Source organism: Polyodon spathula, chromosome 11 (assembly GCF_017654505.1).
Source record: "Polyodon spathula isolate WHYD16114869_AA chromosome 11, ASM1765450v1, whole genome shotgun sequence".
Taxonomy (NCBI): Eukaryota; Metazoa; Chordata; class Actinopteri; order Acipenseriformes; family Polyodontidae; genus Polyodon; species Polyodon spathula.
Window position 1 is genome coordinate 25,878,977 of NC_054544.1, and position 17,079 is coordinate 25,896,055.

The 17,079-nt window shown below is 39.0% G+C and overlaps 2 protein-coding genes across 2 annotated transcripts; both read left to right on the plus strand.

Annotated features, from left to right (window-relative positions):
• The first annotated feature begins 216 nt into the window (after nucleotides 1-216).
• Nucleotides 217-3,884, plus strand: LOC121323275 (tubulin alpha-1A chain-like). The gene is made up of 4 exons (XM_041264244.1): nucleotides 217-318; nucleotides 1,553-1,775; nucleotides 2,119-2,267; nucleotides 2,663-3,884. Exons 1-4 carry the CDS (start codon nucleotides 316-318, stop codon nucleotides 3,641-3,643), a joined length of 1,356 nt encoding a protein of 451 aa, XP_041120178.1. The 5' UTR covers nucleotides 217-315; the 3' UTR covers nucleotides 3,644-3,884.
• Nucleotides 3,885-11,688: 7,804 nt separating this feature from the next.
• On the plus strand, nucleotides 11,689-14,916 carry LOC121323046 (tubulin alpha chain). Its single transcript, XM_041263768.1, has 4 exons — nucleotides 11,689-11,782; nucleotides 12,834-13,056; nucleotides 13,313-13,461; nucleotides 13,679-14,916. The coding sequence occupies exons 1-4, from the start codon at nucleotides 11,780-11,782 to the stop codon at nucleotides 14,654-14,656; spliced, it is 1,353 nt and encodes a 450-aa protein (XP_041119702.1). The 5' UTR covers nucleotides 11,689-11,779; the 3' UTR covers nucleotides 14,657-14,916.
• Nucleotides 14,917-17,079: the final 2,163 nt, after the last annotated feature.

Sequence of the window (17,079 nt, forward strand, 5' to 3'; positions counted from 1 at the left end):
ATCAAACTAGTTGTTTTTTTTTTTTACTTAAGATGAGAGGAGGGGGTGGGTGTATAGTTTGGAGCTACACAAAGCTGCAAGCAAGTGTCTTTGTGAGATTGAGTAGTGGGGGTGGTAGCCTGTTTTTTTCCCGGTTGAGTCTATGGGAGGTCTGTGCTACACCACTAAAAGCCAGCCCCAATGTGAGACAGCAGTTTCCTGCTTCCTGGTAATCACCTCCCCCTTCTGCTATATTACACAGGGCTCAGCGGCTGCCCAGCTCAAACACCACCTCATTACGAATCCTTGCTGTCGTCTTGAAGTAACAGACTCAAAATGGTGAGTAGATCCAGTGGGTATTTGCTTTTAAAATCTATTCCTGCTATAGTTAAAGATCAGGAAATCGTGATTGGATTGGTTTGCTGTTTGAAATAACCCAGTGAGTGAATGGGTGAACCCTGAAAAAATGCATCTAAAAAATGACTGATGAAAAAAAGCATATTTGAAATTATATTTTTTGTGAATGGGGATTTTACTTGGATTGAATTACCGGTAACACATACTTTATCCCCAGGTCAGCTGTTAATTGCATATTGCATATTTTGTGCAGGCACACTTTTTAAATAAGGGCAGGAAGCCAACGTGCTCTGCGGTGTGTTCTGGCCGTTGCAGTTTAGGGCGTGGATCTTGTCTCTGGTTTCAGCAGAGGCCTGGGAGAAAGCTACGGTTCAATAAGACAAGTGACTGCACCTCTTTATCCTCAGTCCTTATAATCCGTTCATTTTTGGCTATTTTACTACCAAAGAAAGAGTTCCGTGTGCTTGCTGAAAAATATTTTGCTTGTTTGTTTGTTAATGCAATAATTGCACAAATTGAAAATGCTGTAAAATGCTTAAATATAGTTAATGTGATATAACATTTAAAATAAAGAAAATATGCCTCTGCAACTGTCGCGGTATTGCAATTGCAGTGCTGTAAAATGTGGTGTTATCTTTTCTTATTTGAATCCACATCAGGGGCAGAATAATGGCATTGTAATAACAATGCTGTACTAACACAGAAGGTGGTAGACTTGTGTTTTATTAGGGCTTATCCATGTAAATATGTTTTTTGAAGGAGAAGCTTAGAATGACCTTGAATTTAGAAAGCAATTGTACACACGTAAATAGACATGCAAATTCTTAATCAACATGTCCCCAACATTGGTCCATCGTCTTGCCTGTTGTTGGGGGGAGCATTTTGAATGTAGGGGTATTACCAAAAAACAAACAGACCTAAAAAGGTAGACTTTAGACCTATAGTGGGGCTACAACTGAAACAAACATCTCATTCATCATTGAGATTTACAGCTGGGTGAAACTGGAAGTCTGCTGACTAGCGTGATCTTTTGGCCTTTGTCTTTAAGGGAAGGGGGGGAGGGGACAATATAATAATCTGTCCTGGATTACCTCAAGGTACAGATTTTTCCAGAACAAAGTGTTTTTCAACCCAGTAAAAACCTGCCCTGCATTTTGCATTTGTTGAATTCTAAAAGCATAAATTCTAAAATGTGGCCTGTCCTGTTATCCCTCAGCGTGAGTGTATTTCCGTCCATGTCGGCCAAGCTGGAGTGCAGATGGGCAATGCCTGCTGGGAGCTCTACTGCCTGGAGCACGGGATCCAGCCTGATGGGCAGATGCCCAGTGACAAGACCATTGGTGGAGGAGATGATTCCTTCAACACCTTCTTCAGCGAGACTGGAGCTGGAAAACATGTCCCCAGAGCAGTCTTTGTGGATCTGGAACCTTCTGTGATCGGTAATCTTTTATTTTTTTTAATTAAATGGAATTAAATATAACATTGACTTATTTATTTAAGCTGGGGTAATATATCCTAAATATGTAGCCAGTTTATGCTTCTGTTACCCAAGCTAATACTTCAGCTGTGTCCCATCATTGTATTAAAGGAATGCAAGTTTGGGTGTGGCTTTCCTGTCCAGAAGGCTTTAAAAGATCCTGTTTGTAATCAAGGTTGGTAAATTATCACTGTATGCTACTGGTCTCCAGAACATGAAACCATGTTGTTGCAGAATGAAGTAATCCAGAAGAAGTTTTTATCTTTTCCTTGGCTGAATATTGACTTTCTTCATTCCGTTCTCAGATGAGGTTCGTACTGGAACCTACCGTCAGATGTTCCACCCTGAGCAGCTCATCACTGGCAAGGAGGACGCTGCTAACAACTATGCCCGTGGGCACTACACTATTGGCAAGGAGATCATCGACCTGGTGCTTGACAGGACCCGCAAACTGGTGATATTTCTTTTGCATCTCTTATATGGCCCTTTTTGTTACTTTGCAATGTTTTGGGGGTGAATGAAGTATTTCCAGTTCTGATGGATTGAATGGCCCTTAATTAAAAGTATTGCAAACAGAAGACTTCCATTAATCCATAATAAGCTTTATCTCATTGACCCAATAACTGCTGTCAATGACAGAAACCAACTGCAAAAGATATTTGACAAAACACCAGACCTGCATCAGTTCAGTAGATATAGAAATTGCTCCATAAAATTTACCATTTTGTATCAGATATTTCAAATGTAAAGAAGCTTGGTTGTATATGCTGGCCTTCTGCAGGTTCATATAAAATGTGAGCTTTTCTAATTGAAAGAGTTATCACCATGTGCTGTATGTGTCTTTTCCAGGCTGACCAGTGCACAGGTCTCCAAGGCTTCCTCATCTTCCACAGCTTCGGTGGTGGTACCGGTTCTGGTTTCACCTCCCTGCTGATGGAACGCCTCTCTGTTGACTACGGCAAGAAGTCCAAACTGGAGTTTGCTGTCTACCCGGCTCCCCAGATCTCCACAGCTGTTGTTGAGCCCTACAACTCCATCCTTACCACCCACACCACTCTGGAGCACTCCGACTGTGCCTTCATGGTAGACAATGAGGCCATCTATGATATCTGCCGCAGGAATCTGGACATCGAACGTCCAACCTACACCAATCTGAACCGTCTCATTGGTCAAATTGTCTCCTCCATCACCGCCTCCCTGCGTTTTGATGGTGCTCTGAATGTTGACCTGACAGAGTTCCAGACCAACTTGGTGCCCTACCCCCGTATCCACTTCCCCCTAGCCACCTACGCCCCAGTTATCTCTGCTGAGAAGGCCTACCATGAGCAGCTGTCAGTTGCTGACATCACCAATGCCTGCTTTGAGCCGGCCAACCAGATGGTGAAATGTGACCCCCGTCACGGCAAGTACATGGCCTGCTGCCTGCTGTACCGTGGAGACGTGGTGCCCAAAGATGTCAACTCTGCTATAGCCACCATCAAGACCAAGAGAAGCATCCAGTTTGTGGACTGGTGCCCCACTGGCTTTAAGGTGGGCATCAACTACCAGCCTCCCACCGTGGTGCCTGGCGGTGACCTGGCCAAGGTTCAGAGGGCTGTGTGCATGCTGAGCAACACCACTGCCATCGCTGAGGCCTGGGCCCGCCTGGACCACAAGTTCGACCTGATGTACGCCAAGCGGGCCTTCGTTCACTGGTACGTGGGGGAGGGTATGGAGGAAGGAGAGTTCTCTGAGGCCCGAGAGGACATGGCTGCCCTGGAGAAGGACTACGAAGAGGTTGGAACAGACAGCATGGGAGATGAAGGGGAAGAGGAAGGAGAGGAGTATTAAGATGAAGAAAAGTATCCAGACTTTCTCAATGCACAGGGATTCATTAGATAACAGGCACTGACAATATATGTGTGGACAATTTGACCTCATGAAAGGACTAAGGTGTGATATAGTATTTATGCCATAGTCTTTCATCAACAAAATTCACACTATAGAGTAACAATTAACAGATAACAATATCTACTATTAACATCATATAAAGTCTGGACAATAAGATTTCATAATAAAAAAAATAAAGAAAGAAATATGTTTCCTGAAATTTCTTATGAAAACAATATTTCAGCCCAGGTTTTCCCACCCCAACCCAATCCCAATTTACTGCGTGCGTGTGTATATCACACATACACATTTAAATTATACTGTAGTCTACTGAGAATAACTAGTACGTTACTACAATCTTATTTCTCATGAGCATTTTGTGTTTTTAAATCTGCACAGATTTAGAATTAATATATTCATCTTTTGACACAAGAACTTAAGAAGTCTACAAGCACAAGTTTCAACAGATACAAACTTATCCTTTAGCCTTTAGATTTTTACTGCAATGGAATACTTGGGACCAGTTAGAATGGTTAATATTGTTCTGTAGGTTTGTGTATGTAAGCAATAAGACCCGACAAAATGGGCGGTATTGGGCAATGCCGGACCACCCAAAGTAGTAATGAGGAAGATCCGGTATTTCCCAATACTGCCCACCCTGGTCATCTATTGAAAGTTAATGTACCCCCCTGCCAATGAGATTCGAGGCAATAAAATGCCAATTTTCTAATGACTATTAAAATAGTAGCATTCTGCTGTAAAGATAAGTGCCTAGGCTCAATTATACAGAACTTGCATTTCACCATTGCATAGTGGATTACAAAAAAATGTTTTAAGCAATGTGCTGTTTGTTGCAATGCAGCAAAGAAGGTTAGTAAAGCACATGTAATTTATTTAGTTAAAGCCTCATAAAACAAATGAAATACAGTGGGTCTTTAGTAGAGCTGCACAGCATTAGTGTTTGACCTGCGAGCAGGCTCGAGCCAGAGCCTCAGAAATTTGATAATGCTCGCAAATGGGCTCCTTTCAAGCTCAGTGGTAGTCTATGGGGATTTGAGCTTGACAAAAAGTACCAACATTCCCAAACTGTTCATTTATTTGCCATCCAGTCTGTAATACAGGCAAGTTGCTCTTTTGAATTATTTCAGTAAGTCACAATACTTGTTCAGTATACATACTGTGAATCATGAAGCTGCACTCAGCCAATCACAATGCCCGATTTCAGAACATTCCAGTACATCTTACTTTGCCATAATTATCATCTCCTGCATGGTAGATTATAAACTGACATGGGTAACTAACTTTGAATTGTGAATTGTGTTCTTTTTTAAATTAAAATAGGATTTATGTTAAGTTACAGTTGACCCTGTCTCTTATGGTATTGGTCTAGCTGTATTTTGTTTATGGTAAAACAAAAAATGTAGGTATCATGGTATAAAAATAGATATTTAAACACTATATTTATTAAAGTAGAAAAAATAGCCTTGTCACATTCTAAATACTAAATTTCTTCTTGTTCTCAACAGTCGACCTTGATGCAGCTGGTATCTTTTTGTTGACGACATAAATACAGGGTTCATTTCAGAGTCCAGGATTGAGTGGCTGATGCTGTAGCAGATGGTGCTGATGTTGATGATCCCACTGATACTATTTGTTAGAACAAAAATTGACTCATGATTATTTTATCAGTTCTTCATCTCATTTACCACATCTTTTAAAAGTGCCTTGCAAAGTAGCATTCAAGCTTTAAAAACACTGTTTATGATCTACTTTATATTTGAATCTCAGTAAAGGAAATAATCCACTTGCTGCATTTTTTTTTTAAATTTTATTTATTTATTTTTTTTTTTTTTATTGCATCTCCACCTATAAGCCAAATTCATAAGAACATAGGAAAAGTCTGGAAACAAGAAAAGGCCCTGCTCATCTCTATGTGCTAAATTTGAAGTAGAGTCTTGGATTAACTTTATCTATACTATTCATGATTTTAACGACTGCAATCAAGTCCCTTCTTTTTTTGCAGCTGAAGAGATGTAATTCTTTGAACCTGTTCTCATAGCTCATGTCATTAAGTCCTGGGATCAGCCTCATTGCCCTTCTCTGTACCTTCTAGTGCATTTAGTATTTTTTATAGTGAGGCGACCAAAACTGCACACAATATTCTAGGTGGGGACATTAGGACATTGTATAATCTTAGCATAACATCTCTAGACTTGTATTCCATGCTTTTTGCAATATAGCCTAACATTCTATTTGTCTTGTAATTGCCTCACCACTTTTGGTGAGATAACTTTAATGAAGAGTTCACTATAACCCTGTGATCTTTTCAAAGTTTGCCCAGTTATAGATATGATCCAAATCCCTTTGAATTAGCTGGACTGCAGATTCAGGGTCCACTACTCCCACAAGTTTGATATCATCTGCAAATTTAACAACCTTGCAGTGTGTATCTTTCTTCCTTGTTTCCATAAATCAGGAACAGTAAGGGTCCAAATACAGACCCTTGTGGTACCCCACTATGTATATCCCCACCTCTCACAATTACCCTGCTTTCTGTTTTTAACCAGTCCTGTATCCAATGACATGCCCACTCCTGTATTCCTGCTGATTTTAATTTAATGCAATCTTTTTTGTGGGACTTTGTCAAAGGCTTTTTGAAAATCAAGATCAATTATTTCATAAGTGCTGCCATCATCTACATTAGCTGTAACATCATCAAAAGTAGGTTAGTTGAGCAAGACCTCCCTCTTCTGAAATGCTGGCTCTCCCCTATGATATCCCCATCATTTTGTATGTTATGGAATTTAAAGTAATAGGCCTATAATTACCTGGGTCTGTCTTATCCCCCTTTTTAGATAATGGCACAATATTTGCAAGCTTCCAGTCTTCAGGGACTTCATCTGTTTCTAAAGAACCATTCATGATAGCAGCCAGTGTTCTAATTATTTCTACCCTTGATTCCTTAAGCACCATTGGATAAATCCTGTCTGGGCCTGTGATTTGTTATTTTGTAGCTCCTGTACCTTAAGAAATTAAGACCTGTGTGTGTGTGCAAACTAGCGCCACTGGCAGCATATTATTTGTATCCTCTTGATATTTTGCAGTCCTCATAAAGCTCATTGTCATATTCATCCCTCAATACCTTGATCTCCTCTTTCACAGTTCTTTTACTTTTATAATATTAGAATACTTTTTTTTAGGGTTACATTTAGCATCCCTGGCAATATTTCTTTCTAGATCTATTTGTAAGCATTTCCTAACATCCATTTTTAAGCATGCTCCTATATTCTTCCATCTTTTTGTTAAACCTGGTCTTTTTCAATTTTAGGTATATACCCAGCCTGCATGTCTTGCATTGTAACTTTTAAATGTGTTCCATTGAACTTCATCTGTCATATCCTCCAATTCAAATAACTTTTAGCTATGAAAATGGCTGGATTATAAATTCATGCAATGAACAAAGTGAATGTGGATCCATATTATAAGGTGCTCTGCTATCCACAGTTGTAATTTGTGCTGAAGTAGGTATACAAAAATGTTTACCTGTGGTATATTGTTAACGTTGTCTCAAGCATTTAAGAAAATATCAAAAACATAAAACACATGAAATCATCATGCATCATTACCACAAGACAGTATGTGGCAATGTTCAAGATCCCAAGCTCCTATGTCATACAATAATCATTTCAAGCCATTTTAACCAGTGCAAAATGTGCACCACATTTCTGTGAAAGGTGAAAAACATCCATAAAATAACTAAAAAAGTATTGTTTACTAGTTTTGAAATATTACTAGATGTGTGTGTGTCTTTAAAAACCAAAAACCAAAACAAGCACATCAGTAGTGACATTTATTCCCTACCACTGAACATTCTGACCCGGTGCATTGTACAGACCCCTACATCCTGACACTACTAATAACTTATGTTAAAGAATGTCTTTTTCAGGTTTCATTGTAGTTAGAAAAGCAGGGTGTCCAGATATTGACAATAACATACAGAGAGACAGTCTCACAGACATCCATATACTTGAGATTACAACGTGAGCTAAAGAAGGTTTGCAATTTTTTTCACGCTGGGCAAGCTGTTTTGCAAAACTAAAGTGTGTGCGTATGTACGCCAGCCCCATTACACCCCCTGGTGGCTGTATGCACCCGGAACGGGGACAATAAATACATGTTTTTGTTTTAATAATCTCTCAAAATAAATGCCTTTAATTTGTGTGCTGTTTCTTTAATTGAATTCCGTTTGTGTTTAATTGATAACTAAAAAGGCTGCTAATGGTGCTGCACTATATAATACACAGTACAACAGTGGTGTTTAAATTCTTGAAAAATATCTTAAACAATTTTTAAAAGATAGCAGTTTAATTAGTAAGTGGTGTTGGGCCATTATTCAGACAGATTCACCTAAAATGGTAAGAATGCACGTCCCTTCAAATTTGAATTGTATTTAAATACTTTCAAAAAATACTTTTTTTTTTCATTGGAAAGCATGAAAATAGCAGTGACAGTACTGTAGGGTAACATCAGCTGCTCGTTACACAGACAGGAGCGCAGCTTGATTCATGGACGTGGAAAATCCAGACTACTGTCCAAACTGACCTGAACACATTGTAACAATTCAGTAGAAACTGCGAGAAGAAAACTGCAACCCCCTCCGTTTACAATTCAAATAACCTGCTGCTTCTGCACAACACCCTCCAGATCCTGGGGAAATGTCACCGCATATCGTAGCATTTGAGGGCATCTTCGGAAACAATGCATGCAAATAAACAGATTACAATGCAGACACCCCCAGTCAGAGCTGAGATAGAAACAGATGAAGCCGGCATTGTTTCTCCTCGGGCCTATTGTATCAAAACGAATATTACAGCTCTTTACAAACACTTTGGTAACTGCCCATTAACAGTCATCGTAGAATCTCCCCTCCATACAGTACCAGTCAGGATGTGCCCTGCATTAGGTGCTAACCATATTCAGGGACAAAGGGATCAGTCCTCTGATTGTATTTATTCAAAGTGGTTTAATATTTAAAACTATCATACATTTAAACACATAAAGTGTCCCATATATTAAACTTTAACTGAGTTACTACAACATGTAATGAAATAAAGTGCTAATCCAGGACTGTATTATGGGACAAAAGTGTTAGCTGGGTGTGGGACCACCGTACTACCCAATACTTTTTGAGTAGCTTATTGTACTACAGTAAGGTGCAAAAAGTGTCATGCTTTTATCTATTATATATGTGCTATTGGTAATACAATTGGCAAAGTAATATAATCAATCAGTACCAGTAGTTACTATTATTATTATTTATTTATTAGCAGACACCCTTATCCAGGGCAACTTACAATTATAAAAGGGTGTACCAATCCATTTATAAAGCACACAAAGACTATACACTGCCAATGCCGAATCAAGACAATACTACCAACATGCAATAAAATATCTACTACAAAAATGTGAGTACAGTGACAATCCACAACACAACAATAATATTAATAAAAAAAATAAATAAATCACAGCACACAAATTAACCCTAACAAGTTCTATCCATTACTGAAACAGCTCGCAGGTATATATTTAGCACAAAACAGTGAAATATCTGAGAATAATTCAAAAATAAAATAACAACTGCTAAAACAACAAGAAAATCTAAAATAGAGGTTTCCCTCTACTAGACTAAACAAGGTACCATTCTTTGAATGCAACAAAATTAAAAGCGAATCGTATCTATAGGATAAACAGTACAACAGTACAACAGCACCAACGTCTTCCTCAACAGCCAGCCAAAGCGTCACTACGTCTAACCCGAACACTGCAATCCCACACCAGCAGAGTTCCCAAACTTGTGTTTGCGAATCATGCACAATTAAAAAACCCCATGATTAATAGCGAAACTGTCTTGTCAGGTGATACGTTACACCAATGGGTCCTACCTGCTACAATCTATTAAAAATATTTGCTTATATGAGTAAAATCCAGTATGAGCACGTAGTAAATATGATGAATGGATGAGAACGATTTCAAATGTGAGCAATTACAAAAAACGTGAATAGGGACAAGAGTAAAGTAAAATACAAGATACAGGAAGTAGTTAAAATTAAGAGCAGTAGTAGAATACAGCAAAGTATGGAGCAGTTCAGTGCGAGTAAAAGCTGATGCGAGTACTGGTGTGTCTTGAGGAGGCGCCGGAAGATGGTCAGGGACTGATACCTGTGGGTAGGTTGTTTCACCACTGAGGGGCAAGGGTGGAGAAGGAGCAGGCTCTGGAAGAGGGAGAGTGGAGGGGGGTGGTAGCTAGTCTGCCGATGGCGGAGCGGAGGGGGCGAGAGGGGGTGTAGGGAGAAATGATAGTCTAGAGATAGGAGGGAGCAGAAAGATCAAGAAAGCGATAGGCAAGTACAAGAGTTTTGAATTGGATGCGCGCAGCAGTAGAGAGAAAGTGGAGGGAGCGGAGCAGCGGTTTAGCGTGGGAGAATAAGAGAAAAGATAAGGCGAGCAGCAGAGATTTGGATGAGCTGGACTGCGGATGGATAGCAGAGAAGGGAGGCCGGCCAGGAGAGAGTTCCAGTAGTCAAGGTGGGACAGTACCAGGGCCTGAACGAGGAGTAATCTAGTATCTATATATATATATATATATATATATATATATATATATATATATATATATATATATATATATATATATATATATATATATTCAGCATGACAACAACCCAAAGCACAGAACCAAAGCTACACTGGAGAGGTTAAGGAAGAAAAAGATAAATGTCCTTGAGTGGCCCAGTCAGAGCCCCGACCTAAAGCCAATCGAAAATTTGTGGTATGACTTGAAGATTGCTGTCCATCAACGCTCGCTAAGGAACTTGATAGAGCTTGAAGAGTTTTGTAAAGAAGAATGGTCAAATATAGCCAAATCTAGGTGTGCAAAGTTGGTAGAGACCTATCCCAACAGACTCACAGCTGTAATTGCTGCCAAAGGTGCTTCCACCAAGTATTAACTCAGGGGGGTGGAGACTTATCCAATTATGATCTTTCAGTTTTGCATTTTTAATATATAATTTTTTTCTCAATAAAAACTTTTTTTCCTTAACAGTGTGGAGTATGGTGTGTACACAAGTGGAAAATAATCCTCATTTAAATGCATGAAAATGTGAGGCACTGACAAAACAAAATGTGAAAAAAGTTCAAGGGGGTGTAGACTTTCTATAGGCAATATAGGCTATATATATATATAGTGGTTTGCAAAAGTATTCACCTATTACCAATAATGTCACATTTTGTTGAATTACAAATAATATATATATATATAAATTTCTCAATCCTAAAATACTAAGTGATGAAAAACTTTTGGCCGTAGCTGTATAGTTCATACGCATATTTATCATAACGTATAAATGTTGATACAATTATAACTGTTAACACCCCTTAGTCTCATTCAGAGTTCTTTGTACAGCAACACACTACTACATCTGCGGTTACCTTTAATTACTTTGAATATGATATACAATAGGTGATTGTAAACATCTAACAATTGTCTGCAATACTCTTTCAAATAAACAAGATATGATTTTGAATGTGCGCTTCTTATGGTCGGTATTATTGTCATTGCTTGCGCAGCGCCCCAGCACCTCTTTTTTTTTTTTTTTACAAATTAAGCTCTGTCGGTGTTTCAGATTGCACAAGAACAGTCTATGGTTGCCATGAGAACAATCTGTTGATTGACAGTTTTGAAAATTGTACTCGAGCGATCTCTTTGGCTGTGTGAAAGGGTTGTGATGGTGTTACACCGGCATAGATTGCGAAATTTCATGCTGTGTGAAAATGTATTTTACACACTCGTTAAAACATTCCAGAGATGCAGTAGCTGCATTTCTGTGTTAAAATGGTGTAAGAGGCATGTTCTAAACTTCTAATACAAAGAGACACCCCCTTCCTGTGCTAGTTGTTGCTCACGCCAGCAAAGCCAGTTTCTTTGTAACCACACCCCCCACCCCACTCACTATAAAGGACAAGGCTCAGCCCCAACCCTCACCATTGCCTTCTTATTCCGAATCCTTAACGTCGGCCTGAAGGAACAAGAGACTGAAAATGGTGAGTTGATACGCACTTTTTTCACCAAATATATGGCTATGCTTTATGTAAATGGCACAAATCTTAAGAGATCGTGACTATATGCAGAAAATAAGTGTGTCAAAGTTTATACAGCTACGGCCCAGTAGTAAGTTGGAAATAAAATGATGACCACATTTTAGTGTTTGCAAAACTTACATTTTTTTTCTTGAACGTTTTCAAAATAATGAAATATATAATTTTGTACATGTGTATTGAATTAAATCAGAGATTTTTTAAAATTATTTTTTGAAAACTACAACCAATTGATTATGTTTTAACGATCAAGGAAAGATCATTGCAATCAAGTAAATCTTTTTTTTTTTTTAAACAGATATATTAATTTAGTCCCAAATAATTTACAGGTAGTTACATTATGAAAGTTAAAATTAAAAGTGTGTTAAAGTAGCCGTCCTATTTAAAACCCTGATGCTAATCGTGATGTAGTGCTGCAGTTGCCTTACCTTAAAGGCGTGGTACTGGCCTAAGCTATCAATTCCACAAACACGGCCCCTGGCAGAAATGTGGTATTACATGAACAGCCTTTACAAACACAACAACCATCTTCTAGCCACCCCCAGTGCAACAGCCATTTTATGACACTCTGGGAAGTTGAGTTTATCTTCAATGTCAGCTTACCTTGTAGGGGGATTTAAAAAATGTGCTTGGTATACCGCAGCTGAACCACACAGTTAAAGTATACTATATAAAAATCATAAGTTTTTTTTTATTGATCCACCTTAAAATGGTATGTAACACGTGGCCTGTTAAATCTTTCCTTCACAAAAAATAAAATTCAAATTGGACCCTAAAGTAAACAGCTCTGATAAGCTGTTAATTCTTTTCCTATTAAAGCATTACTTTCTGCAATCATGTTTATCTTTGTAGGCCTGATTCAGAATAAGTTTAATTACAGGAAAAATGTGAGGAGTAAGTTAAAATTAAGTTATAATATCAGATAGAACGAGAGGGCTGTATTCTCTAATTGGGTTTATCAAGGCAAATCTTAAACGGACCTCCTGTTTTTCCTCAGCGTGAGTGTATCTCCATCCATGTTGGTCAAGCCGGAGTCCAGATGGGCAATGCCTGCTGGGAGCTCTACTGCCTGGAGCACGGGATCCAGCCTGATGGGCAGATGCCCAGCGACAAGACCATTGGTGGAGGAGACGATTCCTTCAACACCTTCTTCAGCGAGACTGGAGCTGGGAAACATGTCCCCAGAGCAGTCTTTGTGGATCTGGAGCCCACTGTGATCGGTAAGGCTTTGTACCTTGAACAAAATGGCTTCTCTTCTAATGCAGAAGAGCTAATGAAATGGGGGGGGGGGGGGGGGCTGAAAAGAAGTATTAGACAGTCAGAACTTTTTTTTTTAACACATTTTCTCTTGATAGCCCAGCACAAATTTTAAACAAAGCCAATTCATGCTTTACAAATAAGGAGAGGTCTTGATTACCAGCCACTTTCTCTTTTAAAGTACACTGCTTCCCAGGTTAACAACAACTTTCTTCTCAGATGAGGTTCGCACAGGAACCTACCGTCAGCTGTTCCACCCTGAGCAGCTCATCACTGGCAAGGAGGACGCTGCTAACAACTACGCCCGTGGGCACTACACCATCGGCAAAGAGATCATCGACCTGGTGCTTGACAGGACCCGTAAACTGGTGAGATTTCTTCTGGGTCTCTTGCATGTCTCTTTGTTGCTTCTGAGTGTTTTTGGGGTGAACTAAGTATTTCAAGTTTAGATGGCAGAGCTTATGCAGTTATCAATTGTAAAAAACAGAACAATCAGTTTTGACCCCTGCCCTAAGCATGCTGTAGATTTTGACCATGGATTTTTTTTTTTTTTTTTTTTCCCCCCCCCCCCCCCCCCCCTTCTAGGCTGACCAGTGCACAGGTCTCCAAGGCTTCCTCATCTTCCACAGCTTTGGTGGTGGTACCGGTTCTGGTTTCACCTCCCTGCTGATGGAACGCCTCTCTGTTGACTATGGCAAGAAGTCCAAACTGGAGTTTGCCGTCTACCCAGCTCCCCAGATCTCCACAGCTGTTGTTGAGCCCTACAACTCCATCCTGACCACCCACACCACCCTGGAGCACTCCGACTGTGCCTTCATGGTAGACAACGAGGCCATCTATGATATCTGCCGCAGGAACCTGGATATCGAGCGTCCAACCTACACCAACCTGAACCGTCTCATTGGTCAAATTGTCTCCTCCATCACCGCCTCCCTGCGTTTTGATGGTGCCCTGAATGTTGACCTGACAGAGTTCCAGACCAACTTGGTGCCCTACCCCCGTATCCACTTCCCCCTGGCCACCTACGCCCCAGTTATCTCAGCTGAGAAGGCCTACCATGAGCAGCTGTCGGTTGCTGACATCACCAATGCCTGCTTTGAACCGGCCAACCAGATGGTGAAATGTGACCCCCGTCACGGCAAGTACATGGCCTGCTGCCTGCTGTATCGTGGAGACGTGGTGCCCAAAGATGTCAACTCTGCTATAGCTACCATCAAGACCAAGAGAAGCATCCAGTTTGTGGACTGGTGCCCCACTGGCTTCAAAGTAGGCATCAACTACCAGCCTCCCACAGTGGTGCCTGGGGGTGACCTGGCCAAGGTTCAGAGGGCCGTGTGCATGCTGAGCAACACCACCGCCATCGCTGAGGCCTGGGCCCGCCTGGACCACAAGTTCGACCTGATGTACGCCAAGCGGGCCTTTGTCCACTGGTATGTGGGGGAGGGTATGGAGGAAGGAGAGTTCTCTGAGGCCCGAGAGGACATGGCTGCCCTGGAGAAGGACTACGAAGAGGTTGGAACAGACAGCGTGGGAGAAGAGGATGAGGAAGGAGAGGAGTATTAAGATGACCTGTATCCAGACTTGCTCTGAGTGCAATGAGCTTCACAGTACAATTTGGTACTGAAATATTTGTGATTTTCATTTTTGTTTTATAATAAAAGCTTGATCATTCCCAATTAAAATACATATTTTATGTTAACTTTTTATATCTTTATTTTTGCTTTCATAATATTGGCAGATTATAAAATACTAAGTGACTATTTTAAATATTGTGACTAATGCAAGTCTGGGTATAATTCATAATAAAAATGAATGAATAACAACTGTCTTGATTTCTTATGAAATGGTATTTCTATCATCCATAATTCGTACAATTCTATTAGTTTGCCTGGAACCCTTCAGTTTTGTGTATCCCGTATTCCTCACCTTTTAACACTAGTTATTTAATTTTGTACATACACACTACAGTTTAATGCAAAAGCATATTTTAAATGACTATTGATTCTCTTAATATCACAACTTGTTTTGTACAAGAACGTAAGTTTCTTTTTATTGGGATATGTCTGCATCTTAACCGGCATGTAGCCTAAACTGTAAATGTGCTTCTTTTAAAAAAAAAAAAAAAAAAAAAAAGTATTTTAATTTGTTTTTTTGATGGACATCAATTCTATAGCAACAGAATGAGCTGGCACTGATTTTGATAACAATTTCGCAAGATTTTTCATTTTTAAGTTCATCTTTTGTGTTAATACTTTTGTATTAACAATTATGTTATCACAAAATGCCTTTTAGTGTTGATCTTTAATAAGGTTTGTTCAATATTATATCAAAACTTTACAAGTTTTATAGTGGCTCAGCTTAACAAAGCATACTAAAACTGATCTGAATGTTACATTGCTTGATAGATCTTGTGCAAATTCTGAAAAGCACATGTTACACCAACATATTTTTATTTTTTTTAAAAAATGTATCTGGTACCATACTAGCTTAAAGAAGTCTCTTGCATGTCTTACTTTCTGGTAGTCTGTCGCTGTTTCACTTCTTAGGTCATTCCACCTGTAGTGTTTTTGGTGTTAAAGCATATATCAGAGTGAAGTATGTCAATCAAGGAACCAACTGGTTGCTTCACGACTGGAAAGGGCCTGCTGAAGGGGTGGGTACAATTTAACTCTAAAGGACTTGAAAGTGAAAGTGCAAGATTAATTGAACATAATGCATGCAATCAGATCTTTCTTTAAACAAATAAAATTTTTCAAACCCCTCATTCCTTCATTGAATAGGCTGGAGACTGGAACTGAACAGCATTGGAGAACCGTCTCTTTCACATGTGGTGCTCTCTTTGGCTTTGCTCACTCAAGCTGTATTTGCATATTGAGAAGTTCCTTGAAAAGATCCATTAATAGAAACTGGTAATAGATGACAATGTTTTGTATTAATGTTTCTTTTAGTTTTGTAGGGGTTTCTTTAAGAGTTTAAATTTCTCAGGGTTTTGTAGGGGTTTCTGTTAGAGATTTATTTTATCAGGGTTTTGTCAGGGTTTCTTGTAGTTTCAATTTCTCAGGGTTTTGTAGGGGTTTCTTTTTGTAAACTGAGAGACAATAGTATGACCAAGATTGCGCTGAAGATAAACATCTGTAAAAATATCCAAAATATAATTTCTACGACAACACAATGTTGTGTAAAGTAAATGCATATAATAAGAAAAAAAAAGATCTTTGATCAGATCTTCACCTACATTTAATTGTTTGAAAGAAACATGAATGCAATCTCAGGAGTGATGACTGATTATTACAATTTGCATACCATCTTACAATTCTTTGCACTGCAATTGTTTTTTTTTTTGTTTTGTTTTTATTTTCCTGAGAGTGTTCATTTTCTTGTTACTAGATTGTGCTGCAGAAGATATTGCTTAGTGTAAAAGACCTGCACTTTGGGACAAATCTGATAAGCTTTTGTTCTAGAGCAAAATATGTACCCAGAAAAAGAAAAAAAAAAAACACCTGTGCATGTTGAAGATAAAGATTAATGTAAATGACACATTGCTGTTATGAATATTTCCTGTAAGACTCACAATAAGCTTGATTTGTAATATAGTAAATGGGCCACCTATCTGTCAGATAATGATGATCCAAAAATGATATATCGAAATATATTAATATATATATATATATATAGAAACAACAATATATATATAATCCCAATATTATATATAGTCAATGGCCGCCCATATATATATAATATATATATAAGATAATTAAATGCTCATGTAGTCTTGCATATGTTGATCAAACCAAGAACGGCTTATTGCTGAACATTACATTGCTGTCAATCACAGTGCAGATACTCCTTTGGAACGGGGAGGAGGATCTCAGTGTAACTCCTTATCTTCACCTAATCAGTACCTATAAATAGAGAGTTTTTAAAAACAGAGAGTGGAGTACAAGCAAACCCAGCAATCAGTGAGTACAGCGTTTTCTCACAATTGT

Excerpts from the sequence above, each read along its gene's own strand:
- LOC121323275 (XM_041264244.1), top strand. Across the intron at positions 1,776-2,118 it reads TCTGGAACCTTCTGTGATCG|ATGAGGTTCGTACTGGAACC; the intron begins GTAATCTTTTAT and ends TTCCGTTCTCAG. Across the intron at positions 2,268-2,662 it reads TTGACAGGACCCGCAAACTG|GCTGACCAGTGCACAGGTCT; the intron begins GTGATATTTCTT and ends TGTCTTTTCCAG.
- LOC121323046 (XM_041263768.1), top strand. Across the intron at positions 13,057-13,312 it reads TCTGGAGCCCACTGTGATCG|ATGAGGTTCGCACAGGAACC; the intron begins GTAAGGCTTTGT and ends CTTTCTTCTCAG. Across the intron at positions 13,462-13,678 it reads TTGACAGGACCCGTAAACTG|GCTGACCAGTGCACAGGTCT; the intron begins GTGAGATTTCTT and ends CCCCCCTTCTAG.